We start from the raw sequence: 16082 nt of genomic DNA, 5'->3' as shown, positions 1-16082 counted from the left end.
AGCATGGGGAAGGGATTGCGGCGTGACCATCCCCCCTGGGGGGTGATTTCTCGCTTTCTGTCTCTATGTCTGTCTCTGTCTGGCGAGCGCACGCGCCCTACAGTGAAAATCTCTCCAAAAAAAAAAAAAAAAAAGGGCATAGCAGTTATATAGCAGTTATGTCGCTGGACCCCCATATGGCCAACTGTGATTTGAGTCCCAGACCTGGCAGCTTGAAAGTTATGCCAGGTACATGGACATGCACGCCTAAGACCCCAAGAGGAGAATGGAGAAGACCGGATTGCAGCATGGCCACCCTGGGGGATGATTTCTCACTTTCCCTATCACTGTCTCTCTGGTGAGTGCACGTGCCCAAAGGCATAAACCTCTAAAAAATAAATATATATATATATATGGCATTTTCCTAATTCTTCTGTCTCTCCTATAAAGACTTAAAAACAGAACAGAGGCCCAAGCTGCAATGGGACAAGCAGTAGGGCACCACTGGTGACACCGGAGTCTTATAGGAAGGCCTGGGATTCAGATCAAGGCTGACTTGAACATGGCAGGTGTGGCACAGTTGGTGAGCCCATGATCCTAACTGGCTAGAAGGCTGGGAGAGAGGGGAGTCAGAGGGACAATAAGACTGCTGGGGTATCTTGTCTATCTCTATCATGAAAGAAACTTAGAGATAGTGAATCCATCTTCTATATACACTTGGTAGCTCTAACTTGTTAGTTCATCTTTACTGATTTCCTTGAGGATATATATAGAGAGAACAAAGGATTTTGAAGCTAACTCAAAGTTGGCTAACAAGAGCCCCTTGTCTTGTCCACTTTTCTAATCTAAGAGGAGTAAAGCAAAAAGGTCTCCCCACCCAAGTTCTGCCACCAAAACTTTTCCCCAGGAATGAGGACAATACCAAAGGGTACCTATCAAGTCTCCTCAGCGGTTATGTCCTCACCTTTGGGAAAGCCACTGTTCCATATCGACACCTTCTCTCTGTTGGTAGTCCCTCAGAAGGCTGTGGGCGTGATCGAGGCTTACAGAGTCCCTGTAATCATCTTCATCTACGACACAGATGTAGTAGGGCAGGAACTGCGGCACATCAGTAGGCCAGGCCACCTCGTCAGCTGGAGGTGCAGGAATAGCAGTATCCAGGACAGCATCTTGCAAGTGGAGGTCTTGCAGCTGGGCAGTCCATTCTATGTCACTGGCATAGGTGGGATCGTTTCTAAGATCCAATGTAAGCTGTGGCTGTGGCACCTCCTCGCTGTCACTTCCCCAATCATCTGCACCTTCACACCAGTCTTTAGCTGCAAGGCCATGTTCCTGTTTCTGGAAGAATATCCAGGCAATAAGGTCCAAGCACACTCAAGTGGTTCTGTCTTATTATTTTGGCTTCAGCTACCCCTACCTTTATCTTCTGGATGAAGTCTTCACATCAACCCCTTGGCCTGTTAGCCTGCCCAACAGTTCTGTGACAAGGGTGGCCTCCAGTTCACCAGACCACCCCTGAACTTTCTGACAGCAGGAGAGGTGCTTCTGCAGGCCAGTTCTTTCTTATTTATTTATTTATTTAACATTCATTTACTCAATATCATCACCGCATACAAAATGCAGTTTCCTACCCAGAATACACTGTATGGAGGCTTAGTCATACATGTTATCATCAACAAGTAATTTTCCATTTCTTGTTTCTTGATATATATATCCCCCCCCTTTCTCACTCTGCCATTCTCCACTCTATCTCTGGTATCTGTAGTTACTTCCATTCCTTTTTTTCTCTCCCACATTTTACTGGTTAACAAAATGACTCTGCCATTCTCCACTCTCCTCCCACTCTATCTCTGGTATCTATAGTTACTTCCATTCCTTTTTTTCTCTCCCACATTTTACTGGTTAACAAAATGAAATATAAATATCTGTGAACAAATGTGTGACTTGAGGCATGAAACTGTGAGTAGAGTGAATATACTATAAAACAGCACCTAGCTGAGGCTATATAGCTTACTGTGGCCATTAAATAGGTATTTTAAAATATGTTTTTTAATTTCAAGAAAGGCAGTTTTGGCTTTAATAAATCAAAATCAAAAACTGTTAAGAGAATTTTGCTTAAGACTTAAAGCCAGAAAGCAGGTTAGGATTCTGTTCAAATAGTAGTTACATGGATCTGTTGACAATTCAAGAGAAGACAAAAATCCTTATCTCTGGACTACAAAGCATAGAAAAAGATCAGCATTGTTTTAGTCAAAAGTCATAAAATTCTATCTCATCAGTTCATTTTCATGTACTTAGATTCTAACTTCTGTTATGGTCCAAGTGTTCCATTAAAATTCTGGAAGATAATATCCAACTCTGGACTTGTCCCTACCATTAAGTTGGTTCTTTTCTTAGATGCTTTTTAACTCTTATTTCTGTGTGTCTGACTTTAGTTTTCCTGACATAACATTTCCTTCAGAACTTCATGGAAAACTGGACTAGTGTCGGTAAATTCTTTCAGGTTTTGTTTATCTGAGAATGTTCTTGTCTTCTCTTCCCATATGAAGGATACTCTTGCTGGGTATAGTATTCTTGGTTGAAATTGTTTTTCACTCAACACTTTCAATATATTTTCCCATTCTTTTCTTGCTTGCATTGTTTCCAATGAGAGGTCCCCTGTTAGCCCAATGGGATATCCTTTGCAGGTAACTTGTTTCTCTCTTGCCAGTCTGAGTACCTTGTCTTTGTCTGTAGTTCTGGTCAACCTGGCTATAATGTGTCTTGGAGAAGATCTTCTGGTGTTGATTCTATTTGGGGTCCTTTGTATTTCTTGGGTCTGGTTCTTTGAATGCCTCTCTAGGTTTAAAAAGTTTTCTTCCAGGTTTTCATGGAATAGATTACCGATGCCTTTATTAGTCTCTTCACCTTCTGGGATACCAATTATCCGGGTGTATGGACATTTGATGGTATCTAGTATTTCTTGTATATTATTCTCATTTTTTTGGACTATTTTCTCAGTCTTTGTGGTGGATTTTTCTAGGCCAGCAATTCTGTTTTCTACATCTGAAATTCAAACTTCTGTGTAATCTAGTTTGCTTTTAATACTTCTGAGGGAGGTTTTGATTTCCTGTATTACAGCTTTCATCTCTAACAGTTTTATGATGTGTATTTCCTCTTTCAGTTCGTGCAAGAACTTCCTCAATTCCTGGAACTCCTCAGCTCTATTTTCCTGCCTCTTCTGGAGTTCACTGTCTCTCTTCTCTTGCATCTCTGTTAACTTTGTCACTATGAATATTTTAAATTCTTTATCAGACATTTCCACAAGTTCCACTCTGCTGTCTGTGGATGGAGAGTTATTCTTTTCCCTTGGGGGGGGAGGTATTTCCTTGGTTTCTCTTATTTCTTGCGACTTTGTGGTGATTTCTAATCATCTGATAGGTTATACGATTCTTCCTAATTTCTAGAAGTTCAATCTGAGCATTCAGGGGCATGCAGGAGGAGGTGGTTTGCAATCTCTTTGCAATCCGTTTTTATCCCTGTGTGCAGGAGATTCAGTGGGTATTGAGGAATATGTTGATCCTAATAGTATTTAGATGTTTGTCTATGGTTCCCTTAGATCCGTCTAGACACTCAGTTCACGAAGACTGAGCAACAAACTGCTGAGATAAAAGAAAAAGGATAAGAAAACAGAGAAAGAGGAAGAAAAGAAAAAAAAATTACTTTATTTTTTAAAAAGCAAAAAATGAAAACTGCACAGCACACAAGCACACTGCACAGAAGCATTAGTTCTCAGCTGTAGTACAGGAGTCTTCTGAAGGTTTGCCCCTTGCCTCTCCTAGAGGGGAGGGGGAAAGGGGATTATTACCAAGATAAAAGAGAATCTGAAAGACAAGAGAATACTTTACCTTAAAATTAAAAAAAAAAAAAAAGATAGATTACCAAAAAATGAGATTAAAATTAGAGGAAGAGAGAGACAGAGAGAGACAGAGAGAATATAGAGGGGGCACCCTACCTCTTGAGACTGGGGCAGGAGGCTGAATTATCAGTAGACAATCTTCATTTCTTTTATTCTCTGAAAGCACTAGTTCTCAGCTGCAGTGGAAGAGTTTTCTTCTGAAGGCATGTCCCTTGCCTCTCCACTTGAGACTGGGGGCTGGAGGCTGAATTATCAGTAGATAATCTTCATTTATCTTATTCCCTGAAAGCACTAGTTCTCAGCTGCAGTGGAAGTCATCTTCTGAAGGCCTGCCCTTTGCCTCTCCACTTGAGACTAGGGGCTAGAGGCTGAATTATCAGTAGACAATCTTCATTTCTCTTATTTCCTGAAAGCACTAGTTCTCAGATGTAGTGGAGGAATCTTCTTCTCGGCCAGTTCTAAGGTATGGTTCTGGGGGTCGGCCCTGGAGTGGCCTCTCTCCTTTAGCCTACCCAATTAGTTGGTAAAAGCCCAATTCCTGTATTAAGTCTGTCTTACCTTAAACGAGGCAAACTGCTTTTCTATGACAAGTTGTATATCCTTTATTCAAAATGTTTGGGACCAGAAACATTTTGGATTGCTTTTTATTTGAGGAGGGGGGCTGTACATGATGAAATATCTTGGAGATAGGACCTCAAGTCTAAACATGAAATTCATTTATGTTTCATATATGCTTATACCTATCTAAAGATAATTTTACACAATGTTTTTATATTGCAGCATTTTGACCATAACCCCTCACATGAAGTTAGGTGTTGAATTTTCCATTTATGGCATCATGTTTGCACCCAAAAAGTTTCAAATTTTGAAATTATTTCAAATTTTGGATTTTTGGATTAGGGTTCCTTAATCTCTATCTGCAACTGAATTCTAATAAGACCCTTAACCAGGGGACGCATTCTGAGAAATGTGTCATTAGGCAATTTTCTTCTACAGTAACATCATGCAGCATACTTACACAACCCTAGATGGTATAGCTAGACACTACACACCTAGGCCATATGAACTAGCCTATTATAATCTTATAGGACTACTTCGGTATAGAGTCTCTTGTTTACCAAAACATCATCAGGCAACACATAACGATAAAGGCAAACATCACCACCTTCATCTATTTATTTAGTATTGTTAGTACTACACCTGGTATGCTGTATTAAAAACTTGAGGCTACTCGGTGGCATGGTGATTAAAGACACTGGACTCCCACATGGCTGACTGTGTTTCAAGTCCCAAACCTGGTGGCTTGCTTTCTCACTTTCCCTGTTTTTCTCTGGTCAAAACGAAAAATAATGGGGCCAGCAGGTGGCATGGTGGTTAAGATGCCGGATAATCCCACATGGCCAGCCATGGTTCAAGTCCTGGACTTGGTGCCTTGCTTTCTCACTTTCTTTCTCTCTCTCTCTCTCTCTGGTCAAAATAAAATAAATGAATAAAAAATTTAAGAAAAATAATAATAAAGTTGAATAAAATAATTTTTACAAGAAAAAAAAAAAAACAAACCTCAGTGTAGCAGCCAGCAGACGGCATAGCAGTTACATTGCTGGATTCCCACATGATTGACTGAGGTTTGAGTCCTAGACTCGGTGGCTAGCAGGTGCATATGCATACATGCCCAAGATCCCAGGAAGAAAACAGAAGATAAGGAATTGCAGCATGGCCATCTTCCCTGGGAGTTGATTTTTCACCTTCCCTCTCACTGTCTCTGTGTCTCTCCCTCTTTCTGGCAAGCACAACACACACTAAGGCAAAAACCTCTTTTAAAAAAACAACTCAGTACAGGGTCAGCCAGTAGCACAGTGCTTAAAGTAGTTGGATTCAACATAGCAGACTGTCCAGTTCAAGTCCTGGACAGTCAGCTCGAAAATCACACAGTACATGTACAGGTGTGCCCAAAATATCCAGATGAGAATGGAGTAAAAGAATCGTTCCTTGATCATCCCCTCTGGGGGGTGCTTTCTTCTCCACCCACCACCTCTGTCTCTCTCCTGCCAGGGGATGCACCCAATAGCAAAAACTAATGATAAATAAATAAATACATGGCATCTCTTTTAAAAAAAAATAAGGGAGTGGGGGCAGACCAGCAGTTGGTGTAATGGCTATGTAGCTGGACTCCATGAAGTCAACCACAGTTCGAGGCCCGGACCTGGTGGCTTAAACTCATGACAGGCACATGTGCGTGGGTGCTCATGATTCCGAGAGAGGAGAACGGAGGAGAAGGGACTGTGGGGTGGTTTCTCGTTTTGTCTCTCTCTGTCTTTATGGGCCTATAGCAAAAACCTAATCATGTAGTTCCTAATCATAACTATATATCTCAAGAACAACAGTGTAAATTAAAGAAACTTCACAAAACCTTAAAATCGCAGTTCACGGTTCGATAGAAAGGCAAAAACCATTCCAGTGTTCTTAAAAGTTTGCCTTAAACGATATTCTAGGAAAAAAAATCTTTTTTTTTAAATAGAGGTTTTGGCTATAGGGCGCGTGCGCTCACCAGACAGACAGAGAGAGACAGAGAGACAGAAAGCGAGAAATCACCCCCCAGGGGGGATGGTCACGCCGCAATCCCTTCTCCTCCATTCTCCTCTCGGGATCTTGGGCATGCACGCACACGCGCCCGGCGTGAGTTTTAAGCCACCGGGTCCAGGACGCGAACCGCGGTTGACTACGTGGGAGTCCAGCGACATAGCCATTACGCTAACTGCTGGTTCCCGGAAAAAACATCCTTTTATTACAGCAAATATGACATATCAATCACAACCAAAGTTTTACCTGGGCGTCCTGAGCCTCTCTCTCTGGCACCTGCAGGCACTGGGAGCGGAACACCTTCCAGCTTCAGGATAAACACAGACTGCCGTGAGGGCTCCAGCCCGCCGGCCCGGCCCGGCCCCCGCGTCCGCCCACCCGGAACAGTACTCCCCGAGGGCCCCGGGACGTCCCCGCCTACCTGCGCGCCCCCCGGCTGCGGCAGCTAGGGCGGGCGCAAGCGAACACGTGCAGGAGCCGGTGAAACGGGGAGCCTTCTAGAGGGCAGTACACCTGCACGACCAGGGCGAGCGGCTGCCCACAGCGTTCACACCGCGGCCTCGGCGCTGGGACGGCGGGCAGGGCGTCCTGAGGGCAGGAGAGGCGCTCAGACCCCGACTCTGCCCCAGGACCGCGCCCACTCCCTCCCTCCCCGCTCCTCGTCAGCACCCGCCGACCCCAGCTCCCGCGCCCGCCCTCACCGGGACGCGCCCCAGCTTCCTAGCGAACGCGGGCGGCCGAGAGGGCGAACCTCTCTGCGCACGCGCGCCGCCCACGCTTCCAGACGGCCCCACCCCTTCATTAGGACCAGTTCGAGGAACGCCGAGACGTCGCTTTAGAGCGCCTGGGGGTTGGCGCGAGGCGTTGGTAGTTACGAGCTGGATTCTACGTGTTAGTTAGCCTGAACTTCAAGTCCCGGACCGGCGAATAGTAACCCCTGGCCGCGAGTGTGTGGGTATGTGTGTGTCTGCACGCCCAAAATCCTGAATAGAGGGAGAAAAATAGGAAAAGGGCTGTCAGTATGACCATTCCCGTGCGGATGGTGCTTTCTCACTTCTCTCCACTCCTGAAGAGCACTGGCGCCCTGTGGCAAATTTTAAAAATGAAGTGTTTGCACTTGGTCCTGGAGCCACGCGGGTGACTGTCGTGGGCTCAAAATTTGGGGAGGGAGTAGAGTTACCGTAACAATGACCGAGAGCTGGTAATTATTGAAATTTGGTTGCAGGTACATGGAGGTTTATTGTATTATAAAACTTGGATATGTTTACCATTTTCCCTAAGAAAGTTTTAAAAATTATTTTATTTAACTTTATATATTTATTTTTATTGTTATTACTATTATTTTCTAGTTTGATCAGAGAGAAAGTGAGAAAGCAAGCCACAAGGTCCTGGACTTGAACTGTAGTTGGCCATGTGGGAGTTCAGCCTCTAACCACCATACCACCTGCCGGCCCTGAGAAAGTTTTCTTTTTAAGAATTTTATTTATTTTTTATTTTGACCAGAGAAGGAGAGAGAGAGAGAAAGAGAAAGCAAGCCAGATGGAAGGGGGGGGGCATCGGGACCAGCAGTTAGCACAATGGCTATGTCCCTGGACTACCACGTAGTTGACCCGACCGTGATTCGAGTCCTGGACCAGGTGGCTTAAACTCACACCGGGCACATGTGTGTGTATGCCCAAGATCCAAAGAGAATGGAGGAGGAGGGATTGCGGTGTGGCCATCTCCCCTGGGGGTTGATTTCTCACTTTCTGTCTCTGGGGAGCACACACACCCTGCAGCAAAAACCTCAAAAAAAAAAAAAAAAAAAAGGCAAGCCGCCAGGTCCAGGACTTTAACTGCTGTCTGCTATGTGGGATTCCAGCACCTTAACTACCATACAACCTGCCAGACCCCCAATAAGAAAGTTGTAACAAAAGTGCCTGTGGCTGGCACGAGCAGGTGGGGTGGTAGTTAAGGTGCTGAACTCCCACATAACTGACCGCTGTTCCATCTAGACCCGGCTGCTTGAACATCACGCTGAGCACACGTGCCAGCAGGCCCAAAATCCCAGAATGGAGGGGAAGGGATTACGGCATGGCCTTTCTCCCTGGGGAGGTGATTTCTCCCTTTCCTTCTCACTGTCTCTCTCTGGCAAGTACAAGTGACATAAGGCATAAACCTCAAAAAAGGAGGGACCAGTAGTTGGCATGATGGCTATTATCGCTGGATTCCCATGTAGTCAACTGCGGTTCGAGTCCTGGGCCCAGAGGCTTAAACTCAAGCTGGGTGCATGTACGTGAGTGCCCAAGGTCCCGAGAGGAGATTGGAGGAGAAGGGGTTGCGGTGTGGCCATCTTCCCTGGGGGCTGTCTGTCTGTTTCTTTTTGGTGAGTTCACATGCCCTGTACCAAAAACCTCTCCCAAAAAAAGGAGAAACAAAATGAAAATAAATGCATAAATAAAACACCTGTTGAACAACATGAGTGAATCTGAAAACCATCAGGTGTGGTAAAAGAAATCAGACACAGGGCTAGCTGGCATGGTGGTTAAGATGGCTGGATCCATTATGGCCAACTATTCAGTTCCAGTCCTGGAGCTGGCAGTTTGAAAACATTGTAGGTATGTGTGCATGGGTGCCCAAAATTCCTAGAAGAGAATGGAGAAGGGATTGTGGTGTTGCCATCTCCCCTGGGAATGACTTCTCACTGTCCCTCTTTCAGATGAGCGTACATGCCTTATAGCAAAAACACTAAAAATAAATCCTATATCATTTCACCAATAGAAAAGTGACAGCCAATATATGTAATATATATACATATCATATATAATTATTATTTTTTAAAATTTTGCTAGAGGGCACTCCCCAGAGAAGTGAGAAATCACCCCGTCCCCAGGGGATGATCAGGATTGAAGTCCTTTCTCCTCCATCTCTCCCTCCTTTTGGGATTTTGGGTATGCATGCATATGTACCCAACATGTTTTTCACGCAACCAGGACTCGAACCACAGGGTCAGACACGTAGGGTTTAGCTACCTTAATCACTATGCCAGAGGCTAACCCAGAGAGCCAATAATTTTAGGGATCAGCAGATGGCATGATGTTTATGGCTCTAGACTCCCACAGAGTTGACTGCAGTTCAAGTCCCGGACCCAGTGGCTTGGAACTCATGCTGGGCACATGTGTGTGCATGCCCAAGATCATGAGAGGAGAATGGAGAGCCAATAATGTTAGAGTTTTCCTTTCCTTTCTTCCTTAAGACAGAGACAGCATCCTCAACAAGTCAACCATGTTCCACTCCCAAAACCAACCTGATTATGGGTACTTACATATCCATCATGCTCAAGGAGGTCCCAGGCAGTGAACCCAGGACCTTTGCTACGTGGGTACAGTTATATTACCACTGTGCTACCACCTGGCTCCATCTAAGTATTATTTTTAGTGGACAATTACACTTATGTGATCACTGTAATTACAGTATTCCTCACTTTGAGTCTTGTGGATGGAGTGTGCCTTCCCTGACAGGAACCAAAATACTAATCCTTGCTGTCCCGGTCTCAAGGAAGGCATGGGTCCTAGACAGAGTGCAACTCAGAAGAAGGTGACCCAAGAGAGAGTGGCACAGAGGCAGCTCTGATGACTGAGTTAAAGAGCAGGTATTTCCCCTCTCAGACTGGTTGCTATCATGCTCAGGAGGGTCGTTGCTAGAAGCCCAGCTTCTAACCTGACTGGCAGTTCTGCCCATCAACCTAAGTAAGGTTTCTTTCCTGATTAATTGGTTGAAAATATGATTTAATATCTTGAGTAGAAGATGAAAGAGCAGTTGGTTGGAAAGTCCTGTTTTTAGTGCCTTATAAAGGGAAAGAATTACTTGCGCATCTGGCCAGAAGATGTAGTCACCCTTGATCTTGGCCAGGGACTCATTCAAAACAGACACCTCAGTGTGTATGTGTGTGTGTGTCTCTGTGTGTGTGTTTACATTTATTTATTTCTTTCTTGAGCAGGAGATAGAGACACCCCCCGCCCCCAGAGTCTTGACACTGTGATGCAATCCCAGCGTTAGCTAGCCCTGGATCACAGGCACAGGCCAGCCTGGTGTACACCGAGAGATTTCCAGTCTTGAACCAGGAACCTTCCCATGTAGGGTACCTGGCAGAGCATGGCATTTAACTGCTGTACCACCATGGCTCCTCAAAGTGGTTTTAAAAACTAGCCAGTGAGGGGTCAGCAGGTAGCACGGTGGTTAAGGCGCTGGACACTCCCACATGGCCTACCACAGTTTGAGTCCCAGACCTGGTGGCTTGCTTTCTCACTTTCCTTCTCTCTGTATGTCTGCCTTTCTCTGGTCAAATAAAAATGAATGAATGAATGAATGAATAAAATTAAATACTAAAAATAAAAACTAGCTAGTGAACAGAAATGTATAATTTAAAATCACAGAGGTGAGGAGTGGAAAGAGTTGGAGATGGGATATTTGCCTCCTGACTTTATGCCCCATCCAGCCCACTCTCTTCTCCACACTAAACCAGCTCCCCCACTCATAATCTAGTGTCAACCAAGACCCAGCACTCCCCCTACTGGGCACTCTGCTGCATAAGCCTTATCCCTGGGAACAGTAACAGGCTGAGCCTCCGACCTCCTTTGTGGCATCTTTATTTTTCTACCTGGAACCCAAACAATGTGAAGATGGGTCAGAAAAATCAGCTGATCAGCTGCACTGAAACACCTTAGCCAACTGTAAAACAGGGAGGGCAGACAGAGAGGGATTCGAGTGGCAGTTCCAGACCAACTTCCTCAGAAGGGTTTGTTGTCCAAGCCCACAACCAGAAGGTGCTCTGGGTGGAGAGATGCAGGACCATGCAGTGCAGACTCTGGTGAGGAGGGACAAGAAGGACCGTCACAATAGGAGCTGCAGCTGAGCATGAGTGTCCTAGGTTCTGGCCTCACGGTGCTGCTTGATGAAGTTGATCAGCCCATTGGTGGAAGCATCATGAGAGGTCACTGGAGCGTTGCCATCAAGCTCAGGCTCGATTTTCTTAGCCAGCTGCTTTCCCAGCTCCACTCTGCCAGGAATGGGAAGAATGGTATAAGGAAGTGTCCAGCATTGCCAGGGAAATCCTCGAGCCGACCTCCTGACCCTCCTGAGTCAGCAACTCACCCCCACTGGTCAAAGCTGTTGATGTCCCAGACGATGCCCTGGACGAAGATCTTGTGCTCGTACATGGCTGCAGAGGTGGCGGACAGCGTATGTTAGGGCTCCAGAAGCCCAGTCTCACCTCCCCCAAGCCAGTCCCTTCCTCTGTTCACTCACCAATCAGGGCCCCAAGAAGGAAGGGTGTGAGTTTAGTGAACACAATGGAGTTGGTTGGGCGATTTCCTTCAAAGACCTTCAGAACATACCAACAAATGTCCCCAAGTTAGTCCCGATCCCAAAACCCCAAAAAAGAAAGCACACCCTGCCCCACAGGCTGTGCTGAGATGAACACATCTGTGCAGACAGATCCTCCCGATGAGTAGAGCAAGCCAGGCCCCTCCCTGGCCCCACGGCTTCGCCCCTCCAGCTCCAGCATGCCACCCCAGAGGTGACCTCAGAAGGGCTGACCTTGTGCGGTAACAGCTTCTCAATGTCCTCTGGACTCTTTCCTGCAGCATGGAGCTCCTTCCGTGCTTCGTCCGTTGATTTCCCCTTCATCAGGGCCTCTGTCTGGGCCAAGAAGTTGGCGAGAAGGATCTGCCGAGAGAGACATCCACATAGCCTTGAAAGTGCTGTCTGAGCACTGGCCAGAAAGACAAGACCACCTGGCACCTCTCAGTTGGCATTAGTTTGAGCCTGTATAGCTCAGCTTGACTGAGGATGGACCAGAGGGCATGTCCAGTGACACTGGTCAGTAGGCAACTGCTTTTCTTTTTTTTTTTTTGGAGAGATTTTCACTGTAGGGGGCGTGGGTTCACCAGAAATCACCCCCCAGGGGGGATGGCCATGCCACAATCCCTTCTCCCCCATTCTCCTCTCGGGATCTTGGGCACGCACGCACATGCACCCGGCATGAGTTTTAAGCCACCAGGTCTGGGATGCAAACCGCAGTCGACTACGTGGGAGTCCAGCGACATAGCCATTACGCTAACTGCTGGTCCCGGCAACTGCTTTTTAAGGATGAGTAGGCAGGTAGGCAACTGCTCTTTAAGAAATACATGCTTAAAGGGTCATCAGGTGGTGTGGTGGTTAAGAGCACTGGACTCCCAAATGGCCGACCGCGGTTTGAGTCCCAGACCTGGTAGCTTGCTTTCCTCCTCTCCCTCACTCTGTCCCTCTCTGGTCAAAATAAAATAAATCAATAAAGCTAAATCAAAATAATTCCTTTAAAAAAAAAAAGAAATACATTCTATTTGCCAAGGGTCCTGCTAACAACTTTTGCCCCAGGTCCTGCTAACAACTTTATCAACATCTGTCTTTTAAGATCCTAAATATGGGGCCAGCAGGTGGCATGGTAGTTAGGGCCCTGGACTCCCACATGGCCAACCGCAGTTCAAGTCCCAGCCAAAATCCCAGGAAGAGAATGGAGGAGAATAGATTGTGGTATGGCCATCCCTCCTGGGAAATTATTTCTCACTTTCTCTCTCTTTGTCTCTCTCTGGCAAGGGCAAACATCCTATAGCAAAAAAGAAAAACCATCCGTACCCGATGGCTTAAAACTCATGATGGGTGCGCCCGAGACCCTGGGAGGAGAATGGTGGAGAAGGGATTGTGGCATGGCCATCCCCTACAGGGGTGATTTTTCAGTTTCCCTCTCACTGTCTCTACTCTCTTCCTCTCCAGTGAGCACACAAGTCCTAAGGCAAAAACTTACTAAAAAAAAAAAAATCCTGGGGCCAGCAGATGACGAACGTCATGATTCCCAAATGGCCAACCAGGGTTTGAGTCCCGGACCTGGTGACTTGAAAATCATGCCGGCACATGAGCATGCATGCCCAAGATCCCAGGGGGAGAATGGAAGAGAAGGGAATGGAATGGTGCCAACCCCCATCCCCGGGGGGGTGATTTCTCACTTTCCCTCTAACTGTATCTGTATACGTGAGACCCCCAGAAGCACATGTGTCCCCAGGAAAATATCTCTAAAAAAATTATTTTGGGGACTAGCAGCATAATGGCTATGTCGCTGGACTCCCACGTAGTCGACCGTGGTTCGCGTCCCGGACCCGGTGGCTTAAAACCCATGCCGGGCACATGTGCGTGCGTGCCCAAGATCCCGAGAGGAGAATGGAGGAGAAGGGATTGCGGCGTGACCATCCCCCATGGGGGGGTGATTTCTCGCTTTCTGTCTCTATGTCTCTCGCTGTCTGTCTGGCGAGCGCACGCCCCCTGTAATGAAAAATCTCTCAAAAAAAAAATTATTTTGGAAATGAAAAAAGAAAAACAACCTAAGGGCAAAGGTGGCATCTCTCTTTTCTAGTTGAACCTCAGTTTCCTTGAAAAACAGTGCTGAATCACAGAACCAGAGGGCAAGAATGAGAACTCAGTGGGATTGAGGTGTGGTCATCCCCTGGGCGAGGGCGGGGGTTTCTCCACTTTCTGTCTCTCCAGCAAATGCACGCACCCTAGTGCAAAAATCTCTCTTAAAAAAAAAAAAAGACTGAAACCTCAGTGGCAGGTTCCTGACTGCGCAGGTTGGCCCATGGTAATCCTCTGCTGCTCTACACAACCACAATACTCAAGAAATTCTCGTCAAGGACTTCTCAGTTTGTGATCTGGATGGTTTTCCATGAGCTGCTGTGACAAGCAAGATCTCAGCTCCAGGGACCAGCAGTTAGCATAATGGCTATGTTGCTGGACTCCCATGTAGTTGACAGCGGTTCGAGTCCCAGACCCGGTGGCTTAAATTCACTCCAGGCGCATGTTCATGCGTGCCTAAGATCCTGAGAGGAGAATGGAGGAGAAGGGATTGCGGCATGGCTATCCTCCCTGGGGGGGTGATTTCTCGCTTTCTGTCTCTCTGTCTCTCTTTCTGGTGAGTGCACGTGTCCTGTAGCAAAAACCTCTCCAAAAAATAAATAAGTAAATAAGATCTTAGCTGCATGATCTGATCTTTGCCTCCTTCAGGTATACATTGTGTATCACACAGCCAAAGGGATTTTACAGGGGGAATCAAGGGTATGGCAGTTCTCCCTTAACAATAGGGGACACGTGCCAAGATCCCCAATGGAGGCCTCAAACCATCGGTAGTACTGAATCTTGTATACACTGTCTTTAAAAATATTTTTATAAGTTTATTTATTTATGCCTTTAGGAGAAAGAGTGAGAAGGAGAGAAAGGGAATGCTAGTTATCTCCAACAGGATCTCACACCATGAGCCCCTCAGCTTTCTTAGCCAGGATCATGTGTGTACAGCGCCCTGCATGAATAGTCAGACCGGAACCAAACCCTGATCTTCCATATGGCCCCAGCTCTGCAGAGCAGCACATCACCACTGCCAAGGCAGACCATATTGTATTTTTTTCCCCTAATACATACCTATAATAAAGTTTAATTTATACACTAGGATATAGTAAAAAATGATTCATTATAACTAATAAAAAAAACAATTATAATAATATACCACAATAAAATATACAGAACAATTATAATAATATACTATTATAAAAATAATGTGGATATGACTGACCATGGTTTGAGTCCTGGACCTGGCAGCTTGCTTTCTCACTTTCCCTTTCTCTCTCACTCTGTCCTTCTCTGGTCAAATTAAAGTAAATAAATAAATAAAGTTAAATAATTCTTTTTTTAAAAAAAATATTTCTTTATTCAATCATTTTTAAAATATTATTTTATTTAACTTTATTTATTTATCATCATCATCATCATTATTATCATCCAGTTTGATCAGAGAGAGAAAGAGAGACAAAGTGAGAAAGCAAGTCACCAGGTCCAGGAATCGAACTGCAGTCAGCCATGTGGGAGTCCAGTGCCTTTAAATACCATGCCACCTGCTGGCCCCTTAGTCATTCATTTCAATTTGACCAGGGAGAGACAGAGAGAGAAAGAGAGGGACATTGAAAAAGCAGTCACCAAGTCCGGGACTCCAACTGTGGTCAGCCATGAGGAAGTGTCCAGCACCTTAAAACCAAGCCATCTGCTGGTCCCAAATAAAATAATTCTTTAAAAAAATAATAATGCAGGGAACCAGCAGTTAGCGTAATGGCTATGTCGCTGGACTCCCACGTAGTCGACCGCGGTTCGTGTCCCGGACCCGGTGGCTTAAAACTCACGCCGGGCGCGTGTGCGTGTGTGATGTCTCTCGCTGTCTGTCTGGCGAGCGCACGCGCCCTACAGTGAAAATCTCTCAAAAAAAAAATAATAATAATAATGCACAGGCCAGCAGGTGGCACGGTGGTTGCAGTAGTTGACCCTCCCCATGGCTGACCACAGTTCAAGTCCTGGACCTGGTGGCTTACTTTCTCACTTTCCCTTCTCTCTGTCTGTCTCTGGTGATTGCATGTGCCCTATGCCAAGTTGAAAAAAGAAATAAGTAAAATAAATAAATAAAGATTTGTCTTTCTTTTCTTTTTTTAAAATTATTTTTATTTAACTCTTTATTATTTAATTTGACCAGAGAGGGAGAGAGTGAGAGAGAGAGAGAGAAAGAACGCAAGCCTCT

General features: G+C 45.6%; 2 protein-coding genes across 2 annotated transcripts in view; both read right to left on the bottom strand.

The window, feature by feature from the left end:
• The window catches only part of PDCD2L (programmed cell death 2 like), a 20006-nt gene extending 12318 nt beyond the window's left edge, over window positions 1-7688 (bottom strand). The window contains exons 1-5 of the mRNA XM_006171691.2: window positions 7638-7688; window positions 7159-7212; window positions 6879-7045; window positions 6704-6764; window positions 944-1317 (exon numbers count right to left, since the gene is read on the bottom strand). Coding sequence (XP_006171753.1) covers window positions 944-1317; window positions 6704-6764; window positions 6879-7045; window positions 7159-7212; window positions 7638-7688 — 707 coding nt within the window. The remainder of the gene's footprint in view (window positions 1-943; window positions 1318-6703; window positions 6765-6878; window positions 7046-7158; window positions 7213-7637) is intronic.
• A 3380-nt stretch (window positions 7689-11068) lies between these two features.
• GPI (glucose-6-phosphate isomerase) overlaps window positions 11069-16082 on the bottom strand; it is a 41852-nt gene continuing 36838 nt past the window's right edge. Inside the window, exons 15-18 of the mRNA XM_006171595.3 lie at window positions 12035-12163; window positions 11744-11819; window positions 11591-11657; window positions 11069-11495 (exon numbers count right to left, since the gene is read on the bottom strand). Coding sequence (XP_006171657.1) covers window positions 11363-11495; window positions 11591-11657; window positions 11744-11819; window positions 12035-12163 — 405 coding nt within the window. The 3' untranslated portion in view covers window positions 11069-11362. The remainder of the gene's footprint in view (window positions 11496-11590; window positions 11658-11743; window positions 11820-12034; window positions 12164-16082) is intronic.

Source organism: Tupaia chinensis, unplaced genomic scaffold (assembly GCF_000334495.1).
Source record: "Tupaia chinensis unplaced genomic scaffold, TupChi_1.0 Scaffold149922_1, whole genome shotgun sequence".
NCBI lineage: Eukaryota > Metazoa > Chordata > Mammalia > Scandentia > Tupaiidae > Tupaia > Tupaia belangeri.
Note: the sequence above shows the minus strand (reverse complement) of the source record. Positions and strands in the feature narration are given on the sequence as shown.